A 22,316-nucleotide genomic window follows, 5' to 3' on the forward strand; every position below is an offset into this window, starting at 1 on the left:
AAGAGCCGGTTTAAACAGAGGCATTACCACGCAGAGCCGTGTGTAACAGAGGCATTACCACGCAGAGCCGTGTGTAACAGAGGCATTGCCACGAAGAGCCGTGTGTAACAGAGGCATTACCACGAAGAGCCGTGTGTAACAGAGGCATTACCACGAAGAGCCGGTTTAAACAGAGGCATTGCCACGAAGAGCCGTGTGTAACAGAGGCATTACCACGAAGAGCCGTGTGTAACAGAGGCATTACCATGAAGAGCCGTGTGTAACAGAGGCATTATGTTGCTCTAATCAAAGCACTGATTAATAGTCAGGTTTTACAGTAACAGCAGGCGTCTGCCCCCTGTAGGTCAAAATGAACTACTACAGATGATGTCACCTTGCGATAGACACTACAGTTGCCTGTCTGAGTCAATGCAAAACGCCAAGGGATTAATGAAGACACTACATGCTATACAAGCATTCATCTATATCAGCATTCTTCTCCTAAAAAAAATATTTGTGTAAAAGGCAGAGCTCTCATAACTTCGATAAATAAAATACATGATTTGCATTTCTGCCATTTCTGTTCAAAAAGGCTGCAGTAAACCTAAGCTTGTAGTATAGATCTAGTCTTTTAACAGCAGGACACACTCAATAACAGAAGCATGAACAAGATGTGAGTGAAATTAACCACAGAATCGAGAGGAAGACAGTAGGGGTAGTGTCAGGGTGTTTAAGATTACCTGCTGGACCTCCAGCCGGCCAGGACGGTTTGACCTGGGCAGAGGGGGTCTTGAAGGTGGGTGGGGGGACACCATTACCGTTCCTGGGGGCGCCTGGGACTTTGGTCATGGTCTTCACTGATGTGACATGAGCACTGGGCAGGGCATCCTCAACAACTTCTCTGGAGAACAGAAAGGTCATTATTTCACTGAAACATACAGGCACCCACAAACACAACCGCATGCACACACACACACCATAGAGAAATGCTTTCACTTTATAGTATTTGGCTCATAATAAACCCAGTAGCGTTGAAGTTCTTAAGGTCTGGTGTTGTTTACTACCCACATCGCAAGGCTGTGCAAACTGATGCCTGTCCGTCTCTCTCTCAGGCCCCGTTTGTTATGGCAACCTCAGCCATGGTTACAGTACAGTAGGTGTTCCATCCAGGACTCAGAACACCTCTCAGCTGTTAGAATGTGATTCCATCACAACACGCCTCCCTAAAAAACTACAGACTTCACTGTCTTCTGCTATAGCTGAACTCACTCCCGCATTCTGCACTCTTTCCACGCCTAAACCCCAATATAAAGCATGTGGTTCTCCTTCTGTTCGAGAACATGTTTAAGGTGAAATTATGTGCAGACCACAACCAAAAATAGTTGTTGGAAATACAAGTGCATCGGAGGGGCTGTTTTGAAGACATAAAACCAGGCTAATTATGATAGGCACGATTGAGTCATATCCAGCAGAGGCACTAACAAGGCACAATCAATTAGCAGGAAGTTCAGTGACACACTCAACCAATCAGGCCAATTATGGGGAGAGTTGATTGGATTAAAAGCTGTGTCTGATGAAAACCATGGCCAGATTGATCCAATAAGGATACATGATACAGCCCAGTGTCCAGATGGCACAGCAATAAGTAAACAGGAAAACAATTAGTGTTGGCACCGTCTCCCTCTCTCTTTCTCCCTCTCCTCCCCTCTTTCTCTCCATCCTCTCTATCTGTGAAATGTTGTATGCAGTGGAGCTGCTCATAACAGTGGCCTGCTGCCTATTTTGCTGTTCTTTCTGTCTCTGCAATGTAGTCATCGATGACATTGACATATTGATGGTTCTATAAATAATGCTGGTCTTTAGTGCTTGAGCCATGATGGTTGGGTCTGTGCTGGTGTTCAGCATATCAAGGTATCATCCCAGCTGTTTACAAAAGGAAGCTGGTTAAAATCCCAGGTGACAAGCACTTGCCCTTAGGAAAAGAACGGAGTCTGACTTTCTTCAGGTCATATCCAGTTCTAGGAATGTTTGTCAGCTACACTGTATTTAAAATGTGCCTTGACAACACTGCCCTCTACTGGTGATACATAGAAATTGCTACTAGCTCAAGCAGAGAACTAACTGTACTGTATTTAATCTTTATTTAACTAGGCAAGTCAGTTAAGAACAAATTCTTATTTACAATATCGGCCTACCACGGTCAAACCCGGGCGATGCTGGGATAATTGTGCGCCGCCCTATGGGACTCCCAATCACGGCCGGATGTGATACAGCCTGGATTTGAACCAGGGACTGTAGTGACCCCTCTTGCACTGAGATACAGTGCCTTAGACCGGTGTTCCACTCGGGAGCCCAATGTATGTGTGGCGCTAAGCTATTAGGAGCTTCCTGTGTGTCCTTTGTATAAACTGCTTGTGAGCCATTGGATATGAACGCCTCAGTCAATTAGCTGTGTAGATAAAGTGTTACGATACTGTACTTCCCAGGAGAATCGGAAGAAGAAGAGGGAAGGGGACAGGAAATAAAGGATATAACTTTATTTAGATGCCAGCAGCAACAATCTTCAAGCATAACTATGGTTAGTGAAGAAAATGAAACAAAATGAAGATAAAATACAAAGATAGTCATGTAGAAGGTAGAGAATTACGTTGGAGACCTAGTGATGTCAGAAAAGAAGGAGAAACTTCACTGAATAGACACAAAAACTAAGTCAAACCTAGACTACGTCAATAAATCAAATTCAATCAATCATAGTGTATTACAGACACAAGCCATCTCATGCAGACACATACGGTATACAAAGATGATACAGGTAACTGACAAAATAATGGAAACACGAGTGAATGAGGGATAAAGTATATTGAAAGCAGGTTCGTCCACACAGGTGTGGTTCCTCAGTTAATTAAGTAATCCCATCATAGTTAGGGTCATGAATAAAAATGCTGGGCAGGCCATTATTTTGTCTACCATGGCTATGCCCCCAGAGGATGACAATGCCCCTATCCACAGGTCACGAGTGGGCACTGAATGGTTTGATGAGTGGTAGGGCTGGGCGGTATACTGTATTTTACCATATACCGCTATTGATGCACAGACCGGCTTGGGTTTTTACTTTACCTTCTATAACGCTATTTTAATCTTTGGTTTGTTAAATGTGCTGTGTGTGACGTACATTTTTATAGTTAACACTGCTACTTGAGTCATCCCTCTGTTCTCTCTTCATGCTGCGTTCCACAGACTTAACCTCGCCCCCCGTCACTCAAGGAGCGAATGTTGCTGTTGCTTCACCACAATACACTTGCGTTCAGTCTGCATGTCAGTGCAGCACATGCAAGGCTTCTTAATATAAATCTACAAGCACTCTATAATTGCACAATTACTTTGTGTTTCTTACTTCTGCAAACAGCTAGTTAGTCTTTTCTAAAGCAAGTTTTAGCTAAATCGTTTTAGCTGCTAAATCGCCATGTCGCTAGGTACTTAGCGAGCTAATAAATGTACTGAGTCAGAGCAAACGTAGCTAGCTGATAAAGACTTACACCAGTGATGAAAGTAGGCCTAAATCAGCACATTGTCTGTGCAACAGTATCTTCTAAATCAAAGAGGAATAAGCAAAGCATGAATATGTTGGCTATATGAAGAGACATTTAATGTACAGTAGCCAGAGATTATAGGGTCCCCTAGGAAACACTGACCATCACTTTGGTTCCTACCCTGTCACAATAACTCCTCCCTGGCATTTTCATTCGTTGTCATGTCAAACACTGCATTCAAAGTGCCCACTATTATATTCTAACTATAGAATTAGAATAATTATTCTATTTCCATGATTCCAACAGTTCACCTAAGTGTTTTGATCTAAATCACAAGTCAAATTGCAATTGCAACATTTGGCAAAAAAATAAGGCCTTGTTTTTTTTTGCGGCCCTACGTGGCAGCGAAGGAAATGATCTCAATTGACTGTAGGAAATGCAGAAATGTATGGAAATGCAGGACAAAAAAATGTTGGGTTGAAGTTGAATTGAACAGTGTAAAACAATTAGAATGGAGAAAGACCCATTAAAATCACTTAGAGTGTATGTGTTGCCACCGTCGGGTCACACACTACTCATAAAGCACATTAACAACTTATTATTCAAAAACATTAAATACTGTCAGAACATATGAAAAATACTGTGATATGACATGTTGGACATATCGCCAAGCCATACGCCTGAGACAGCATTTTCCACCATCAACAAAACACCAAATTATGGAATTTCTCGTGGAAGAATGGTGTTGCATCCCTCCAATAGAGTTCCAGACACTTGTAGAATCTATGTCAAAGTGCATTAAAGCTGTTCTGGCTAGTGCTGTCCCAACACCCTATTAAGACACTTTGTTGGTGTTTCCTTTATTTTGGCAGTTACCTGTATATACACTACATGACCAAAAGTATGTGGACACCTGCTCGTCGAACATCTCATTCCAAAATCATGGGCATTAATATGGAGTTGGTCCCCCCTTTGCTACTATAACAGCCTCCATTCTTCTGGGAAGGCTTTCCACTAGATGTTGGAACATTGCGATGGGGACTTGCTTCCATTCAGCAACAGGAGCATTAGTGAGGTCGGGCACTGACGTTGGGCGATTAGGCCTGGCTCGCAGTCGGTGTTCCAATTCATCCCAGAGGTGTTTGATTGAGTTCTTCCACACTGATCTCGACAAAGCATTTCTGTATGGACCTCGCTTTATGCACGTGGGCATGGTCATGCCGAAATAGGAAAGGTCCTTCCCCAAACTTTTGCGACAAAGTTGGAAGCACAGAATCGTCTAGAATGTCATTGTATGCTGTAGCGTTAAGATTTCCCTTCACTGGAACTAAGGGGCCTAGCACGAACCATAAAAAACAGCCCCAGACCATTATTCCTCCTCCACCAAACTTTACAGTTGGCACTATACATGGGGGGGGGGGGGGTAGCGTTCTACTGGCGTCCGCCAAACCCAGATGTGTCCGTCAGACTGCCAGATGGTGAAGCGTGATTCATCACTCCAGAGAACGCGTTTTCACTGCTCCAGAGTCCAATGACAGCCAGTTTTACACCACTCCAGCCAACGCTTGGCATTGCACATGGTGATCTTAGGCTTGTGTGCGGCTGCTCGGCCAGGGAAATCCATTTCATGAAGCTCCCAACGAACAGTTCTTGGACTGACGTTGCTTCCAGAGGCAGTTTGGAACTCGATTTTTACGTGCTACGCGCTTCAGCACTCGGGGGTCCTGTTCTGTGAACTTGTGTGGCCTACCACTTCGCGGCTGAGCCACTGTTGCTCCTAGACGTTTCCACTTCACAATAACAGCACTTAAAGTTGACCGGGCAGCTCTAGCAGGGCAGAAATTTGACAAACTGACTTGTTGGAAAGGTGGCATCCAATGACAGTGCCACATTGAAAGTCACTGAGCTCTACAATAAGGCCATTCTACTGCCAATGTTTGTCTATGGAGATTGTATGGCTGTTGGCTCGATTTTATACACCTGTCAGCAACGTGTGTGGCTGAAATAGCCAAATCCACGAATTTGAAGGGGTGTCCACATACTTTTGCAAATATAGTGTAAGTAGCAAAATAAGGCAAGGTAACCTATGGGAGTCTCTCACACACACCTAAATAATGCACTAACTAATACCTGTAACTACACAAGTGTACGTGATAATGGTAGGTATAATGTGAAATAGAATGGACTCTGCCTAGGTGTCGGTTGGCTGACATCCACTGCACACACAGGGAGACAACTACAGGCATATTGAAATAAATAAAACACAGGCAGGTCGAGGTTACAAATAGTACACGATTATCTTAGTGAGAAACACAGTCTACTGCACGTTGAGTGTGCGTGCTGAGACACCGTGGTGCCAGTCTCTCAGCTTGTTGTACAGTTGTCCCACAACCTCTGGGTCCGGTTTGTTCACCCTAACACACCTAACGGCACAGGGCAGGAGGGGAGAGGGAGGTAGGGCAGGAGGGGAGAGGGAGGTAGGGAAGGAGGTAGAAAGGAGAGGACACAGGAGAGCAGACGGGAAGAAAGGAAAGAAAGAAATTGTAAGAAAAAAGTAACACAAGAAATGTACGGGAAAATACTGGGAAATTGAGGAAATGCAGGTCAAATAAATAAAGCAGAAAGATTAGCAAGAGGCTTGATATCTCTTGATAGGAGAGCTGTGTGTTTGGGACGGTGCTGTCTGTTAACCACATGTCTCAGAAGGAGAGCTGTGTGTTTGGGAGCGTGCTGTCTGTTAACCACATGTCTGAGAAGGAGAGCTGTGTGTTTGGGAGCGTGCTGTCTGTTAACCACATGTCTGAGAAGGAGAGCTGTGTGTTTGGGAGCGTGCTGTCTGTTAACCACATGTCTCAGAAGGAGAGCTGTGTGTTTGGGAGCGTGCTGTCTGTTAACCACATGTCTGAGAAGGAGAGCTGTGTGTTTGGGAGCGTGCTGTCTGTTAACCACATGTCTGAGAAGGAGAGCTGTGTGTTTGGGAGCGTGCTGTCTGTTAACCACATGTCTGAGAAGGAGAGCTGTGTGTTTGGGAGCGTGCTGTCTGTTAACCACGTGTCTGAGAAGGAGAGCTGTGTGTTTGGGAGCGTGCTGTCTGTTAACCACGTGTCTCTGAGAAGGAGAGCTGTGTGTTTGGGAGGGTGCTGTCTGTTAACCACGTGTCTCTGAGAAGGAGAGCTGTGTGTTTGGGAGCGTGCTGTCTGTTAACCACATGTCTCTGAGAAGGAGAGCTGTGTGTTTGGGAGCGTGCTGTCTGTTAACCACATGTCTCTGAGAAGGAGAGATGTGTGTTTGGGAGCGTGCTGTCTGTTAACCACATGTCTGAGAAGGAGAGATGTGTGTTTGGGAGGGTGCTGTCTGTTAACCACATGTCTCTGAGAAGGAGAGCTGTGTGTTTGGGAGCGTGCTGTCTGTTAACCACATGTCTCAGAAGGAGAGCTGTGTGTTTGGGAGGGTGCTGTCTGTTAACCACATGTCTCTGAGAAGGAGAGCTGTGTGTTTGGGAGGGTGCTGTCTGTTAACCACATGTCTCTGAGAAGGAGAGCTGTGTGTTTGGGAGGGTGCTGTCTGTTAACCACGTCTCAGAATGAGAGCTGTGTGTTTGGGAGCGTGCTGTCTGTTAACCACATGTCTCTGAGAAGGAGAGCTGTGTGTTTGGGAGGGTGCTGTCTGTTAACCACATGTCTGAGAAGGAGAGCTGTGTGTTTGGGAGGGTGCTGTCTGTTAACCACATGTCTGAGAAGGAGAGCTGTGTGTTTGGGAGGGTGCTGTCTGTTAACCACATGTCTGAGAAGGAGAGCTGTGTGTTTGGGAGGGTGCTGTCTGTTAACCACATGTCTCTGAGAAGGAGAGTGAGTGCCTCCTCCTGGTAGTCCCTTATTACCCATAGTCCCACTTCATTACCCACAATCCCACCGTGACATGCTTATTGTCCAGTGCTTAGGTTGGGACAGCAGCAGCATGTGTTTACTGCAGATGAAGATAAACGGGGGACAGAACACAGAACTGACAATCCCCAGCTTTCAGAGGGCTCTGAGGGTTTGGCCGACCCAGCTAACCCAGCCCGAGATGTTTTTACTAGGGTTTCCTCCACAGTGGGCATCCTCTGATGTGGCTTCCTGTAAATGAAGCTTGAAACTAAGCGTCTCATGGATCAGGAAGCAATGGGCTAAACACAGAATCCCATTAATGAGAAGCTCCTGTGACATGCAGGATGAGACATCACCCCAACATAGTCACAGTAACAACAGCATCACACTCACGCGCCAGGAAACACAAACAGATCACATCGGAGCAGACTGACCAATCAGCAACTACTCACTTCTTTCCAGTGCTGTTCTCCTGGGCTTGGTCTGTCAACAGAGGAAAGAAACTCATGAACATCAATGCAGAGATTGTGACATGTGCGTGTAGACGTGTGTCCTGTAATAGAAAATAACTGATGGGGTGACCAGCCAAAAAGAGTGGGGTTATACTGCTTTTTAAATGCAAAAAAATATAAAAAAATTGGCCAAGGGTGCACCTCAAACAGCTCTACTCACGTGAGGGCTGGATGATTGGGCTCGATATCCGATGGCAGAGACATAGTCCTGCCATGCCAGTTGAACTCAGTCCTGTTGGGACCTACAAACCCGTCTCCACGCCTACAGCTGTGCAAACCCGTCTCCACGCCTACAGCTGTGCAAACCCGTCTCCACGCCTACAGCTGTGCAAACCCGTCTCCACGCCTACAGCTGTGCAAACCCGTCTCCACGCCTACAGCTGTGCAAACCCGTCTCCACGCCTACAGCTGTGCAAACCCGTCTCCACGCCTACAGCTGTGCAAACCCGTCTCCACGCCTACAGCTGTGCAAACCAGTCTCCACGCCTACAGCTGTGCAAACCAGTCTCCACGCCTACAGCTGTGCAAACCAGTCTCCACGCCTACAGCTGTGCAAACCAGTCTCCACGCCTACAGCTGTGCAAACCAGTCTCCACGTCTACAGCTGTGCAAACCAGTCTCCACGTCTACAGCTGTGCAAACCAGTCTCCACGTCTACAGCTGTGCAAACCAGTCTCCACGTCTACAGCTGTGCAAACCAGTCTCCACGTCTACAGCTGTGCAAACCAGTCTCCACGCCTACAGCTGTGCAAACCAGTCTCCACGCCTACAGCTGTGCAAACCAGTCTCCACGCCTACAGCTGTGCAAACCAGTCTCCACGTCTACAGCTGTGCAAACCAGTCTCCACGTCTACAGCTGTGCAAACCAGTCTCCACGTCTACAGCTGTGCAAACCAGTCTCCACGTCTACAGCTGTGCAAACCAGTCTCCACGTCTACAGCTGTGCAAACCAGTCTCCACGTCTACAGCTGTGCAACCCAGTCTCCACGTCTACAGCTGTGCAAACCAGTCTCCACGTCTACAGCTGTGCAAACCAGTCTCCACGTCTACAGCTGTGCAAACCAGTCTCCACGTCTACAGCTGTGCAAACCAGTCTCCACGCCTACAGCTGTGCAAACCAGTCTCCACGCCTACAGCTGTGCAAACCAGTCTCCACGTCTACAGCTGTGCAAACCAGTCTCCACGTCTACAGCTGTGCAAACCAGTCTCCACGTCTACAGCTGTGCAAACCAGTCTCCACGTCTACAGCTGTGCAAACCAGTCTCCACGTCTACAGCTGTGCAAACCAGTCTCCACGTCTACAGCTGTGCAAACCAGTCTCCACGTCTACAGCTGTGCAAACCAGTCTCCACGTCTACAGCTGTGCAAACCAGTCTCCACGTCTACAGCTGTGCAAACCAGTCTCCACGTCTACAGCTGTGCAAACCAGTCTCCACGTCTACAGCTGTGCAAACCAGTCTCCACGTCTACAGCTGTACAAACCAGTCTCCACACCTACAGCTGTACAAACCAGTCTCCACACCTACAGCTGTACAAACCAGTCTCCACACCTACAGCTGTACAAACCAGTCTCCACACCTACAGCTGTACAAACCAGTCTCCACACCTACAGCTGTACAAACCAGTCTCCACACCTACAGCTGTACAAACCAGTCTCCACACCTACAGCTCTACAAACCAGTCTCCACATCTACAGCTCTACAAACCAGTCTCCACATCTACAGCTCTACAAACCAGTCTCCACATCTACAGCTCTACAAACCAGTCTCCACATCTACAGCTCTACAAACCAGTCTCCACATCTACAGCTCTACAAACCAGTCTCCAGCACCATTTACATAATATCAACAGCCGTAAACATATTCAGCGCTGCATTGGTAACCTCAGCCTCTGTCTGGAGTAGAGGGACATCTTATCCACTGTTCCTTGTCAGCTCCATGTCAGCTTATATTAGTAGAGCATGTCCAACACACACACAGGGCTGGGGTGATGACAGAGAGATGGTTGCTGAGGCTCAGAGACAGAGCTGCGCCAGGGGGACCAGAACACAGAGACAGACCTGCGCCACAGGGACTAGCATGCAGCACTGTTGTAATCTATACTACAGTCTACTTATGTAACCTTTCCCTTAGGGCCAAAGGCCAAATAGTCACTTCAGAGGGGTTACTGTAAGAACACAATGATCTAGCTATAATACATATCTATTTTCTAATACCACTGCGCCAAGGTATTGGTGGTGCTGCATGTGTTCTGGCCTGGGTATGAGGGTGCCAGGGTACACAACATAAAGTAACTAGGGTGTCATTATGCATCAGGGTATTGGGGGAAGGGGGAGGGTGCCAGGGGGTACCCACCGTTCTCGGTGCCAGTGATCTGAGCCAGGATTCTGAAGGACCTGGACTGGGAGGTGCCGGTGCGAGGATGCCAGTCCTCTGTGTCCTCGATCATACGCTTCTTACTGGCCTCACTGAGTGGTGAGGCATGGTTCAACTCTGGATCAACTCTGTTCCTGAGGCCACATACACAGAGAATAAGTATCATCATCATCATCTATTTCCAATTACTATTAGCATTCACCATTCATAAAAATAACTTTTAATAATGACTTGATTCATTAAGTAATTACTCAGATTAATTTATTAAATTCATTCATTAATTAATCTTTGTCATACAGTAGGATAACACAAGTGCAAAACAAATCTCACACACAGGTACAGACAAAACACACTCTCACTCCCAGTGTATACTACAGGTAGACTCAGACAAGACAAACACACATTCACTCAGTGAAGTGGCCACTGCTAGACTTCCCATTTACTGTACCTCCTAGTGGCAGTCTTTGGGGGGACTCTGCACACGGAAATTGAGTGGGAAGTAAGAAAGGAAAATAGGATAATAGAAGGAGAAGAATCAGAAACTAGAAAAGATTGGGAGGAAAAACGGAATATTGTACTTCCAAGGTGCTAAATCTATTTGGATCTAAAGTATGAGCATTGATGCAGTACTACAGGCTATACTTAAGAATACTCAGAGGCCCACTGGCAGAAACAGCAGCTACACTAGAAATAGCAGAGCAGCAGTCAGCTACAATGACACAGATCGCTATCAATTCCCCTCCAAAACCCCTATGAAGGTGACATGACATGACTCAGCCCACATACATAGCGTTAACTCAGAGACACTCATATTATAGCATGACATCATGCTTTTAGTACTAGCAGGAATATACTTTATGGATTATTGATCAGCTGAAGAAACAGTGATGTCGTTTGGATTTTGGGGAATTGATGGAAAACTATTAAATATAACTGTATAATATAGTTAGAAGCAAGGGTGAAAGTACCATCTCTCGCCACAAGGGGGAACCACTGGGCCTCACATCACATTGAGCTCAGGACCTGAACAGATGCGTTCTTTGTATTCCTGTCCTGAATTAAATAAATGTTTAGACACCCATCCCAAGGTGTCTGTATTACATTAGGTACAAATCCATTTATGCACTGGAGGCAAGTCAAGTGTGAATATATCGGCGTGTTCTGCGTGTGAGCTCTCCAGCACGTGTTCTAGTCTATTGCGTGTGTCAGTGAGTGTATTCTAAGGGAATGGAGGTCAGGGGTCAGATTGTGACGGTACTATTCCTAGAACCACAGTGGAATAGCTGGCTGGTAATTAATAAGTGGCCTTGGGTAAACAGAGTGACACGGTGGCAGACGGACAGACGGAGGGGGACAGATGCAGGGACAGGGTTCAGTAGCCCCGCTGAGTGGTGACAGGTCAGCCTACAGGGCTCTGAGTTGCAGTCTGGGGATGGGCCTGGTGAGGATGCAGCATAAAATGGCACCCTATTCCCTTTAAAGTGCCTATAAAGCCTATGGGGCTCTGGTCAAAAGCAGTGCACTATAAATGGACCAGCATTTCCAAACCACATGGGTGTAAATACAGTACTTTTCCAAGTGAACCGGGCCGGGATGCCATGGCACAGAGCATGAATGAACAGAATGAACTGGATCACAAGGCTTATTACGGTGTATGGCTGTGGGTTATTTACAGGGTGGCTTTGCAGGTTGTTTTGTGCTCTGAGATGAGGGTGTAATACAGTAAGTACATGAGTATGAGTGAGGTTTATGAGGGTTATGGCAGAAAGGAGCCAGCATGCCTACTGTACTATTCTAATTGCGCTGCAGTCATCATAAAGCACTGATAATCGCATCATCCCACAGTTACAGAGCAGACAGTGTGTCACTGCTACTGTTAGAACACTAACTTGGTCTCGTCCTCCTCGCCCTCCTGAGGAAAGAACAAATGAAGAAGAAGAGGATGAAGCAAAGTAAAGGAGCAGGAAAAGAGGAAGAGCATTGATTCGACCGGGATCTAAAAACACATGGACCATTTTGAGACGATGTGCAAGCAGACACCCAGAGAAACACACACACACAGGATCCAGCTGAACACGCATGCTGCTACTATACCTGGAACCTGGAGACAGAAAGCATCAGCTGTACACGCTTAGAAAAAAAGGAACCTAATAGGATTCTTCGGCTGTCCCAATAGGAGAACCCTTTGAAGATCCATTTTTGGTTCCAGGTAAAACCCATTTGGTTCCATGCAGAACCCTCATGGAACCAAAAAGGGTTCTGCCTGGAACCAAAAAGGGTTCTCCTATGGGAACAGCCAAAGAAACCTTTTGGAACCCTTTTTATCTAACAGCAAGGTAAAAAGCATGCACAACAGTACTGTTTATGGCCAATCTATTAAGATTTGTATGCAAGGGATAATCAATGAGGGGCTGTGTATTCTCTGGAAAATAATGACGTGGAAGGTGTTCCACGACGCGCTACCTTCCACAGAGTTGCATTATTTTCCAGAGAACGTATAGAGGCCCGAGTTGATTACCCCTTTTATACCATGACTAGAATTTAAACACATTTACCACTAGAAATGTGTTCATTTGCCGGATGTGTTCAACATCCACTGAAGTAGCTAGCAAGTTTACTAGATGGTTACAGTAGTTGCCTTGGTAAACAAGCAAACAGACTTGCTAGTTTAGCTCACCAAACCATCAGTCCTAGCTTGCCATTATGAAAATCAAATTCAACAATGCCAATAATGTTTTCAATTCGACTTTTGCTTTCAATAGCAGCTCAAACACAGAACATGTAAGAACTATAGCCATTCAATTCTACCGTGCAAATATACTGTGCATTATAGGGAAATAATGCATGCCCTAGAATGCCCTTCAAGCCAATCAGAAGCAGACAGAGTCATCCAGGGGGTTTAGACAGGAGGAAGGTGAAATAATAACTACAGAGACTAAGTAGAGTATGCAGTAAAGACTGAGATGACAACCGAAGTGCCTACAGGTATGTGGCATGAAGTCCCTATTATATTCAGCTGCAAAACATGACTAATTACATTTGCATTAGTGGACTACATTGGTAGACTAGTCAAAAACACATGTGTTTTTACTATTCGGAGGCTTTGTAAAAACATCTGGCCTGAGAACCATCCTAGTAGAGCTTCTCCAGCCCCAAAGCTTCCAGAATACCAGGCTTTTAGAAACAAGCGTCTGAGTCAACAGAACAACGATATGCCAGGCAGACTGAGCCGGAATACTGGGCGTTTGGCAAGGCTATTCCCTTTACTATCAATTAGAGAGAGGCGGGCTGGGCTGGGTGGTAGCAGGAGTAGGTTTAACATGTCATCGTTCTGCTGCTGCCTTTGTTTTCTGTTTCCAGTTCCCTTTAACATGAGACAAGATGTGCTGCTGCTCTCATAGGAGCTCTCCGGCTTGCAGTCCTAAACGCCGTAAATAGGTTAGCTCTGGTTTGTTCAGCCATTCCTGTGGGGAAAATGAATGGAGAAAGAAGAGGGTTTTGGGATAAACGAAAAAAATAAGTTCTGAGGTTACCACAGGTTTAGGAGATCTTATACGTTTTGTTCTGTGAGATAATATCAGTCAGTCAGCATGACCTTTATGAATTATGAAGCCGTTTTTTTTTATTACATAAATGCTTCAAAAAGTGACGTTCGCTGATGATGGTCTCAGCTCTCCTAAACCTCTGTTTACCACAGACCTTATTTTCAGCGTTTATCCAAAAACCCTACAGAAACGCCATTCATTTCTCCATCGGCTTTGTCCAACGAACCATGGCGGAGTTGGCGCCTACAAAAAGACGCCAGTACTATTTCTCTCTATTGTGGCTGTTTAAAGAGCTGGGGGTACAGGCACCATCCATGTTGCTCTACAAATGAGACTGTGTTTGTGGAGTGGCAGGTAGCCTAGCGGTTCAGAGCGTTGTGCCAGTAACCCAAACGTCGCTGGTTTGAATCCCAGTGTCAACTAGGTGAAAAATCTGTCGATGTGCACTTGAGCAAGGCACTTAACCCTAATTGCTCCTAGAAGTCACTCTGGATAAGAGCATCTGCTAAATGAGAACAATAAAGACTAAATAAATGTAGACTATGTAGGAGAAACGGATGGAAGATTTAGTACAAAGTATGCTCTCTCTCAGGTAGTCTGTTCTTATTGCATGGTTGGTTAACTGAAAATGGACACCAGCTACTTGTGTCCTCAAACAACATCCAGACAGGTAGTGGAGTGAACCACAAGTATCTGTTGACCAGGCAACAACACACATGATTTATGGGATGTGAGACCGAAACATGTTCATCTCCCATTACAGCCTTTTTGCTGCTGCACTAAACCAGTCTAAGTGGTCACATCTAGAAGAGCAATGTTGTTATTTTGAGCTAAAAAATACAATGTGGTGCAGGGTAATAACTTCAAGTGAACTTACTGTACAAACCGCCTACCTACCCACAGGAGAGCCTCTTGGAAAGTCAAAGGAAGCAGAAGCAAGAGGTGTTTGGTAAAAAGAAAGAAAGTAACAGGAGAGAAGAGGAGAAAGGAGAGGAGACGAGGTGAGGGGATTGAGGTTAGTGCTACTCACCCGTTGAACTGTTCTTTGATCTGGTCGACCACCACACCCTGGGCTTCCAACAGGCCCCGCCTCTGTCCTATGGCCACCTCACAGGCGTTGGCGTTGGAGTACAGGTTGATGGGCGTGTTATAGCAAGAGGACTGCGGAGCACCGGGATTGGAGGAGGGGGCTGTCACTCTGGCCGGGGAGGAGGAGGAGGACGAGGAGGGGGTGGTGAAGGGGGAACGGCCAGAGCTGGGTCTGGTGGGTGGGGCTGAGCTGGGTGGGGCTGCGATGGGTGGGGCTGGAGAGCGGGAGTGGCTGCCTAGTGGGAAGGGAGGCTGGGGCTGCTGGGAGGAGGGGGCAGCGGGGGTGAAAGCAGACGATGCAGAAGGGATTGAGGCCACTTTTGGGGCGGTCAGGGAGGAAGTGACCAAACCTACACTGCTGCCCCCGCCAAAGGGGCGGGCCGTCTTATTGTAGGCAGCACCGGGTTGGGGGGAGGGGCTGGTGAATGTGGATGCTGTAGCTGGGTAGGTGATTGGCACAGGCTTAATGATCTCCAACGGTTCGTTCTAAAAGGGAGTGGAGGGGGGCACACATGCACAACACTCACACACTGCACATCACACAGCAAACTCATGCAGGGGCCATGCTCCCCAGAACATTGGTATGCACCTTAGGGCTATCCATGAGGGTGGCACCTTCACAAGCTTTGCATAACGTCCATAACAGCCAACCAAAATGTGGTGTAACATCGTCTCAGAAGGGTACAGTGAGCATGCTCAAACATATTGATGAACTCCTGAGCACATATGTTTTAACAAATGATCCTGGTAAGTGTCAATACGCCACTAAAAAGTAATACTCAAGATCATAATCCTTTCATCTTAAATAATGAATTTGACTTCAAGTGATTCACTGGAGTGTACTTACCTTTGGTGCATCAGCCTTGGGGACACTGGAAGCTCTGTGAAGACAGAAAACATCATGAGAAAGAAGAACAGATGTGCAGTTATCTTTACACTCTTAGAAGAAAAGGGAACCTAATAGGGTTCTTCGGCTGTCCCAATAGGAGAACCATTTGAATATCCTTTTTTGGTTCCAGGAAGAACCCATTTGGTTCCAGGTAGAACCCTTTCCGAACCCTTTCCACAGAGGGTTCTGCCTGGAACCAAAAAGGGTTCTCCTATGGGAACAGCCAAAGAAACCTTTTGGAACCCTTTTTATCTAACAGCAAGGTAAAAAGCATGCACAACAGTACTGTTTATGGCCAATCTATTAAGATTTGTATGCAAGGGATAATCAATGAGGGGCTGTGTATTCTCTGGAAAATAATGACGTGGAAGGTGTTCCACGACGCGCTACCTTCCACAGAGTTGCATTATTTTCCAGAGAACGTATAGAGGCCCGAGTTGATTACCCCTTTTATACCATGACTAGAATGTAAACACATTTACCACTAGAAATGTGTTCATTTGCCGGATGTGTTCAACAGCCACTGAAGTAGCTAGTAAGTTTACTAGATGGTTACAGTAGTTGCCGAGGTAACCAAGCAAACAGACTTGCTAGTTTAGCTCACCAAACCATCAGTCCTAGCTTGCCATTATGAAAATCAAATTCAACAAAGCCAATGTTTTCAATTCGACTTTTGCTTTCAATAGCAGCTCAAACATAGAACATGTAAGAACTATAGCCATTGAATTCTACCGTGCAAATATAATATACTTCAAGCCAATCAGAAGCGAGTATTCAACAATGCCATGGTATAAATCTATTTATAAACCTCGTGCCGTATTGCTTCAGTAAAAACGCTAGTTATTGTATAATGAACCACCAGAGTCTCCCTGACAACCATATGTCACAACAACTCTACGTCCACGAAGGTAAGACCGGGACCGATAAATAAATACACCATTTGTCAGACTTAGAGGGGAGAGGGATAAATGGATGGAGAGCGAGAGAGAGAGCAAGAGGAGACAGAGAGCGGTGAGGCAGGGAGAACGGGAGAGAAAACAGGTGGTGATGAGTAAAGGAAAACTCAGGGGGGAAGAAAACCACGCCAGAGAAAAACCTGTAAATAGAGCCAATGTAAAGATTACACACTCGCTATCAAAGACTGCTGCTGGCTCCCTTACAGGCCTGTCTATTTGGCCCCTAGCTCAATGCCACAGAGTCAGCCAGCCATAGAGCAGCATGGCGGTAGAGACATGTGGGAAAACATATTATGCTCTATTACTCTGGTATGTTCCCCTAACGTCGGCTAGATTTACCGTGGATCCTAATTTCACTCAATCATCCCACTCATGCTTGCTTGGATTTCAAAGCGGGGTCAGCGAGCTCTGGAATATCAATATGGCTGCACCTCCTGAGATATAACTGACTGAGATTTGTTTTTCAAATGAGGCCAGATAAGAGCCTCTCTACTCTTTAAATCAGCCCCACAACGCATGTGTTAGCTCGCTACCGAGCACTACAAGTCCACTTAATATGAGACAGTCAGGTCTGTGACCTACTGTATTGGAGTGACTGTCTATCTATCCATCCATATATATATATCCATTACTGCTTCAGAGCCTCCTACTGTACATTCCGCTGTGTTAAAGAATACAGTGTTTTAGGGGAAGGAGTAGTCAGTATACTATCCTCTGGGCCACAAAGTCATGTTTTGAACATATGGCCAAATCCTCAGCTGTTCAGTCATAAAAATAGACAACGGATGCAGTAGTTGGAGGTTGACGTATTGGAAAAAACCAGGATCCCCACATGCCAGTATTTTCGGAGTCCTCTGTCTCTATCCTGTCAGTACGCCTCACAGAGAGCCACCCCACCACACTAAAGCCTCTGGCTTGTCCTGCACTTGGGATCTATGAAAAAAAAACCTCTGTACAAACAAAGCTATCCTCCATTTAGTGGCCACCACAGACAGAGCAGCAGCCCAAGGCACAACAAGCACTATGTATATCTCCCCTCAGTGTGCGAGTCTCTACCTCTGTGTACAGGGCTACAGGCTGGAACAGTGTAGAAGACCTCAGATTTATACTCATGATCAAACCAGCTGCAGGACTTTTATCGCCTCAGGAAGAGGAGGGTGGTCCTGTTGTCCATACTGCTGCAAACAAACAGACTATTCAGGGGAAGTGGTTACCAGGACGTGAACCATCAACTCTGGTCTCTATCCACAATGATAGTATATTCTGTATATTCCTTCCCTATTCTTTCACTCTCTGAGGAGCAGAGACAGTCGCAAACACCAAAGAACGTAGCCTAACGAAGGAAACGACTAAATGCACATCAAGTATGCAAAGCACCATTCCAAGAAAACACTCCCTCTCCCACTCTCCCTCCCTCCCTCCCCTCCAGCTGTTTCTTGCCCTTTCACCCATGGCGTGGGCTATTCATGACCTCCGTCTGCTGGACACAGTCATTCTAGACTCCGACTGGTTCGTGTTCCCTCATTAATGCAGTTCTGAATAAAGTTCCTGCCCCAGCCTATCATCTGGCTTCATAAACAACGGTGTCCTGAGCCTCTGTCTTTGACAGCCTCTGAGGTCCAGACAATGTGTCCCTTTACCCCATAAAGACAGTGACTCAGCAGGACAGAAGAGTCTCTTCCAGAACACGGGGCATGTTCTCTGTCTGTCACATTGTGCCATTTTAGGAAGAGTTGAGGGCAGTCTAACAGTTCCTTTTTCTTCCAGAGTCGAATAGAGTCGACTAATAGCTTGCTCACTGGGTGATTATCGAGGCCCACCCTGCCACACGTTGATGGAATTCATATTTTGAAAAGTACTGTACCCACACTTGCCGGGTGCATATTTTCCAATGCACATATGAGCATATTCTCCAATGTACTTGTACTATTGTATACACTTCAGGAAAGCAGCACACTCACAAAGGCCCAGGCAAACCGTCCAGTAAAGGATGGGAATTGGGCTAAATCCAATCAACCTGTGCCATTACAAACAAGATGGACTCCATAACACTGCATCTGCCATCATTGGGTCTGGGGGAGGCCCCATCCTCCGTTCTGTTTCTCTGTTCCCAGAGCTAACTGAACAAACACAGGCCAGGGTGGTCCTGTGAACATCTGTTCAGCCATCTCCCCGCTGTCCTCTCTCTCTAGCCAGATCGCGTGCTGTGCTGTTCAGACTGATGGACAGTGTGTATGTGTCATTTGACAGCTGTGTGCGGGAGAAAAGGTGGAAACGGAGTAGCAGGGCAGTGTAGTCTGGTCTGGGGGGTAGGCCCGGGGGACACTGACTGGTTCAGATTGAACCATCCAGCTGTTGTCCTGGACCTCAATTGATTCATGATACACATACAGGATGTAGGATCTTCATTTGAGCCAATTTGCTACAGCAAGAAAATAATCCTGCAGGGTACAGGAAATGTGACCTCTAAACCTCAAATAAATGTCCTGCACTGTTCTTCAATCAACAGGGTTGATCAACTGGAGACCCTACATCTGTAACCTATAAGTAATCACAGTACATATGATCCAGCTACACGGATGGATGATATGTGTAATCCATCAAATCAGATGACAGATGATACGGATCAAGAAGTCACGCATTTCTGATTGATGGGGGATCCTTCCCAGAAAATACAAAAGGTCTGTATACTGAATCAAATCCTCGAGGGCCATCCTTTGAAAGTCGTGTCACGTAGGCCTCAAAAGTCAATAGCTCATTGAGAAAAACAACCATTGAATCTTAAACAAATTCCTGTTCAATTCAAGGTGTATGATCCAATTTTGTCCGCCGATACAGCACATAACCACAATATAAATTGTGTACTGTATATTGTCCATAGGGATGACATCCCCCTGCCGAGAGGAGCATGGTTGTAGTCAGACAGAGAAGGCCCTTAGCTGTCCCCTTCCTGCTCACATAGAGAGCCTTCTTCAGCCTGCCTGCATCCCTGTTCCACTCACTTGAACACAGTTCTGTCTGTCAAGGTCACATTAGCTTAGTCATAATGGTGGGATTTAGAAAACATGTCCTTTACATACTACTGAAGCTGTAGTTTAGTATGGTGCTCTATTCTTCACAGGCTAAGTATGAGAGATAGGGGGAGAGGGAGGCATGTGAATAAATAGGCTGGTAGGAAACTGAAACACAAAACACACTATTGCAGAATAAGGAGTCTGGAAGAACGGGCCTGAGGGCAAAGTAGACAAGACATATTTCCCCCCCCCCCCCCCCTCCTGTCTGTCTGAGCCAAGAGCAACAGTCTGGCACATGGCATCTGACTGAGTGATGGATAGACTGCTAACGCAAGGCCCAGCTCTCTCCGCACCAGGACACACACACACACTACTGTGTGTACTGCAGCTAGATATCCAGGCGAGAATTACATGATGACATTTTAAGGACTACTCACTCATGAACTGCCTCGCATCTACACTGTATAAAAACTCATTATCAGACATGTTCTGTAGATTGTTCTACAGCACTGCCAAATGGACTACTATCTGGGTAAACAATTATTCCATTGAAAGAGCAAGTCCTTAACCCTTACATAGCAGTAGAGATTGGCAGTAGTCCACCCCAATCATGGATGTCTTTGCCATTCATCTACTCTGTGGGAAAATAACATTTGTATGTAAACTACTTTTTAACTGTTATTTCATTGTTATCTAAATAGTTCCTGTGTCACTTTCAGTGTGAGATGTCGACTGCTTAACATCCACATCGGGCTTAGCACGTCACTTTAAAAACTGGTTGGGGAATGAAAACAAAGGGAGATGGATGGACGTGGAAAAGTTGTTTCTCCGCTCTGCTATGTCCATCTATGGCTGGCCAGCTAGTGGGGCCTGGGGGCCGAGCCAGGCCCCTGGTGTAACTCACGCGGCTGTCAGGGGCACAAAGCTTTCAATGCTCAATGTTCCTTGCTCTCCTGCTTCTCCCTCTTACAGCGACGGGAATGGCAAAGGAATGGCCAGGGAAACAGGAATTCTGACACACAGCCTCATTAATCAGAGGTGGGAGAGGAGACAGGGAGTACTGAAGGCATGGATGAGAGGAGAGAGAGCGAGAACGAGAGAGAGAACGAGAGAGAGTGAAACAGTGAGAGAGTGACAGAGGTGAGCGAGTGTGAGCGAGCGATGTTGAAAGATGTACTCTAGGGGCAGCATGGAGAGAGAGCGCTCTAATCGAATGGAAAGACAGGAGAGGTGAAGATGGAAGGGGTTCGTTTTTAGTGTGAAAGCTCGTTAACATTTGCAACTGGACAGCTTGTTGCCGTTGTCAGTCTCACTCGTATGATGTGTGTGGTGACTGACCCCCCCCCAGCGCTCCATAGCAGCATGCACGTGCTGTGTAGGGGTGGGGTACCTTAACAGCCAAATAATGACACCATAAGCATGAGAAGATCCCAAGTCCCAGCACACACTCCTCCTTCCACCATATGCACACCCAAACACTTAGAAACCTGCACAAAAACACACACAAACAGATGTTTCATAATGTCTCTCCCAGACAATCCCGCATCAATCTGTTCCCCCTGAATAACAGCAGGCCAAGGAGTGGTAAACTCTGAGGACAGGATAATTCATACCCAAAGGCAGGCACACACACACACACACACACACACACAGACAGACTAGGATCATTTATCCCATACTAAAAAGGTCATCTAGAACAATTTCCCCATTCTGGATCAGTACATGTAATTGAATGTAAGATGCTTCTAATCCGCTGGAAGTGAGAGTATTCCCATCCATTGCACAGGACTTGTTCCGCTCCAAAGCTACCTCGAGTCCCACAGCAGCGCAACCAGTCCATTTACTGAATACTAGAACACCTGATACTGTGCAATAGAACGATAACTACCCATAATAAAGATGACATTTCCAGGTCTAAACCAGGTTACTTATCAGGGGAATAAAGATAAGCAGCAAAGAAACAGATGGTTTCATAGTAATTGAATAAGAATGCATGACATGACACGCTCCATATACATTATGAGGTTTATTATGGGGTGTAGAAGTTCCCTCGTGCTCGTACGCGCTCAGTTGGAAACATTATGGAACATTATTTAATCCAAACATTAAAAACGCAGGTCAACATGACTTTTAAGATAAAGAGGAAAATGCTGGCCATGTAAGAGAAACGGGAGAAAATAAATAAATACTTCTAGAAATAGCCAGCTAATAGGTACAGACTAAAAGCTTCTCAATTCAAGCTAGTCCCATTTCAGAGTGGGACAATGGCCAGACTAGTTAACACCCCTCTCACCCTCTCCACTCAACATCTGGCCACACCTAGGCATAAAAGCATGAGCTCTGTATTACACTATAATGTCCTTTTCCTCACCCCCTATCCCCTAACCCCCTTCACACAGAAGTTTCAGTCTACCAAGGAAACACTGGCCATCTGTGAGTGTGTCTGGTCTGGTGCTAGGCTTCCTCTCCTGCTAACAGAGCAGCTAGCTAGCGTATGGTTGACTGGCTGCTATGTAAACAGCAGGCCTGACTGTACTGTACCCTGTCGGTATGTCTGTCTG

At 46.1% G+C, this 22,316-nt stretch overlaps 1 protein-coding gene across 7 annotated transcripts in view; it reads right to left on the reverse strand.

The window, feature by feature from the left end:
- Positions 1–22,316, reverse strand: part of pdlim5b (PDZ and LIM domain 5b) — a 76,839-nt gene that overhangs the window by 4,427 nt on the left and 50,096 nt on the right. For 3 of the 7 annotated variants that reach the window (XM_029708996.1, XM_029708998.1, XM_029708999.1), the window contains 5 exons: positions 15,744–15,777; positions 14,838–15,382; positions 10,242–10,396; positions 7,828–7,858; positions 720–880 (listed from right to left, as the gene is read on the reverse strand). In XM_029708996.1, coding sequence (XP_029564856.1) covers positions 720–880; positions 7,828–7,858; positions 10,242–10,396; positions 14,838–15,382; positions 15,744–15,777 — 926 coding nt within the window. Of the gene's footprint in view, positions 1–719; positions 881–7,827; positions 7,859–10,241; positions 10,397–10,698; positions 10,738–12,151; positions 12,175–14,837; positions 15,383–15,743; positions 15,778–22,316 lie in introns of all 7 variants that reach the window. The other 4 variants (XM_029709002.1, XM_029709001.1, XM_029709003.1 and 1 more) reach the window with 4 other exon arrangements.

This window comes from Salmo trutta, chromosome 23 (assembly GCF_901001165.1).
Source record: "Salmo trutta chromosome 23, fSalTru1.1, whole genome shotgun sequence".
Lineage (NCBI taxonomy): Eukaryota > Metazoa > Chordata > Actinopteri > Salmoniformes > Salmonidae > Salmo > Salmo trutta.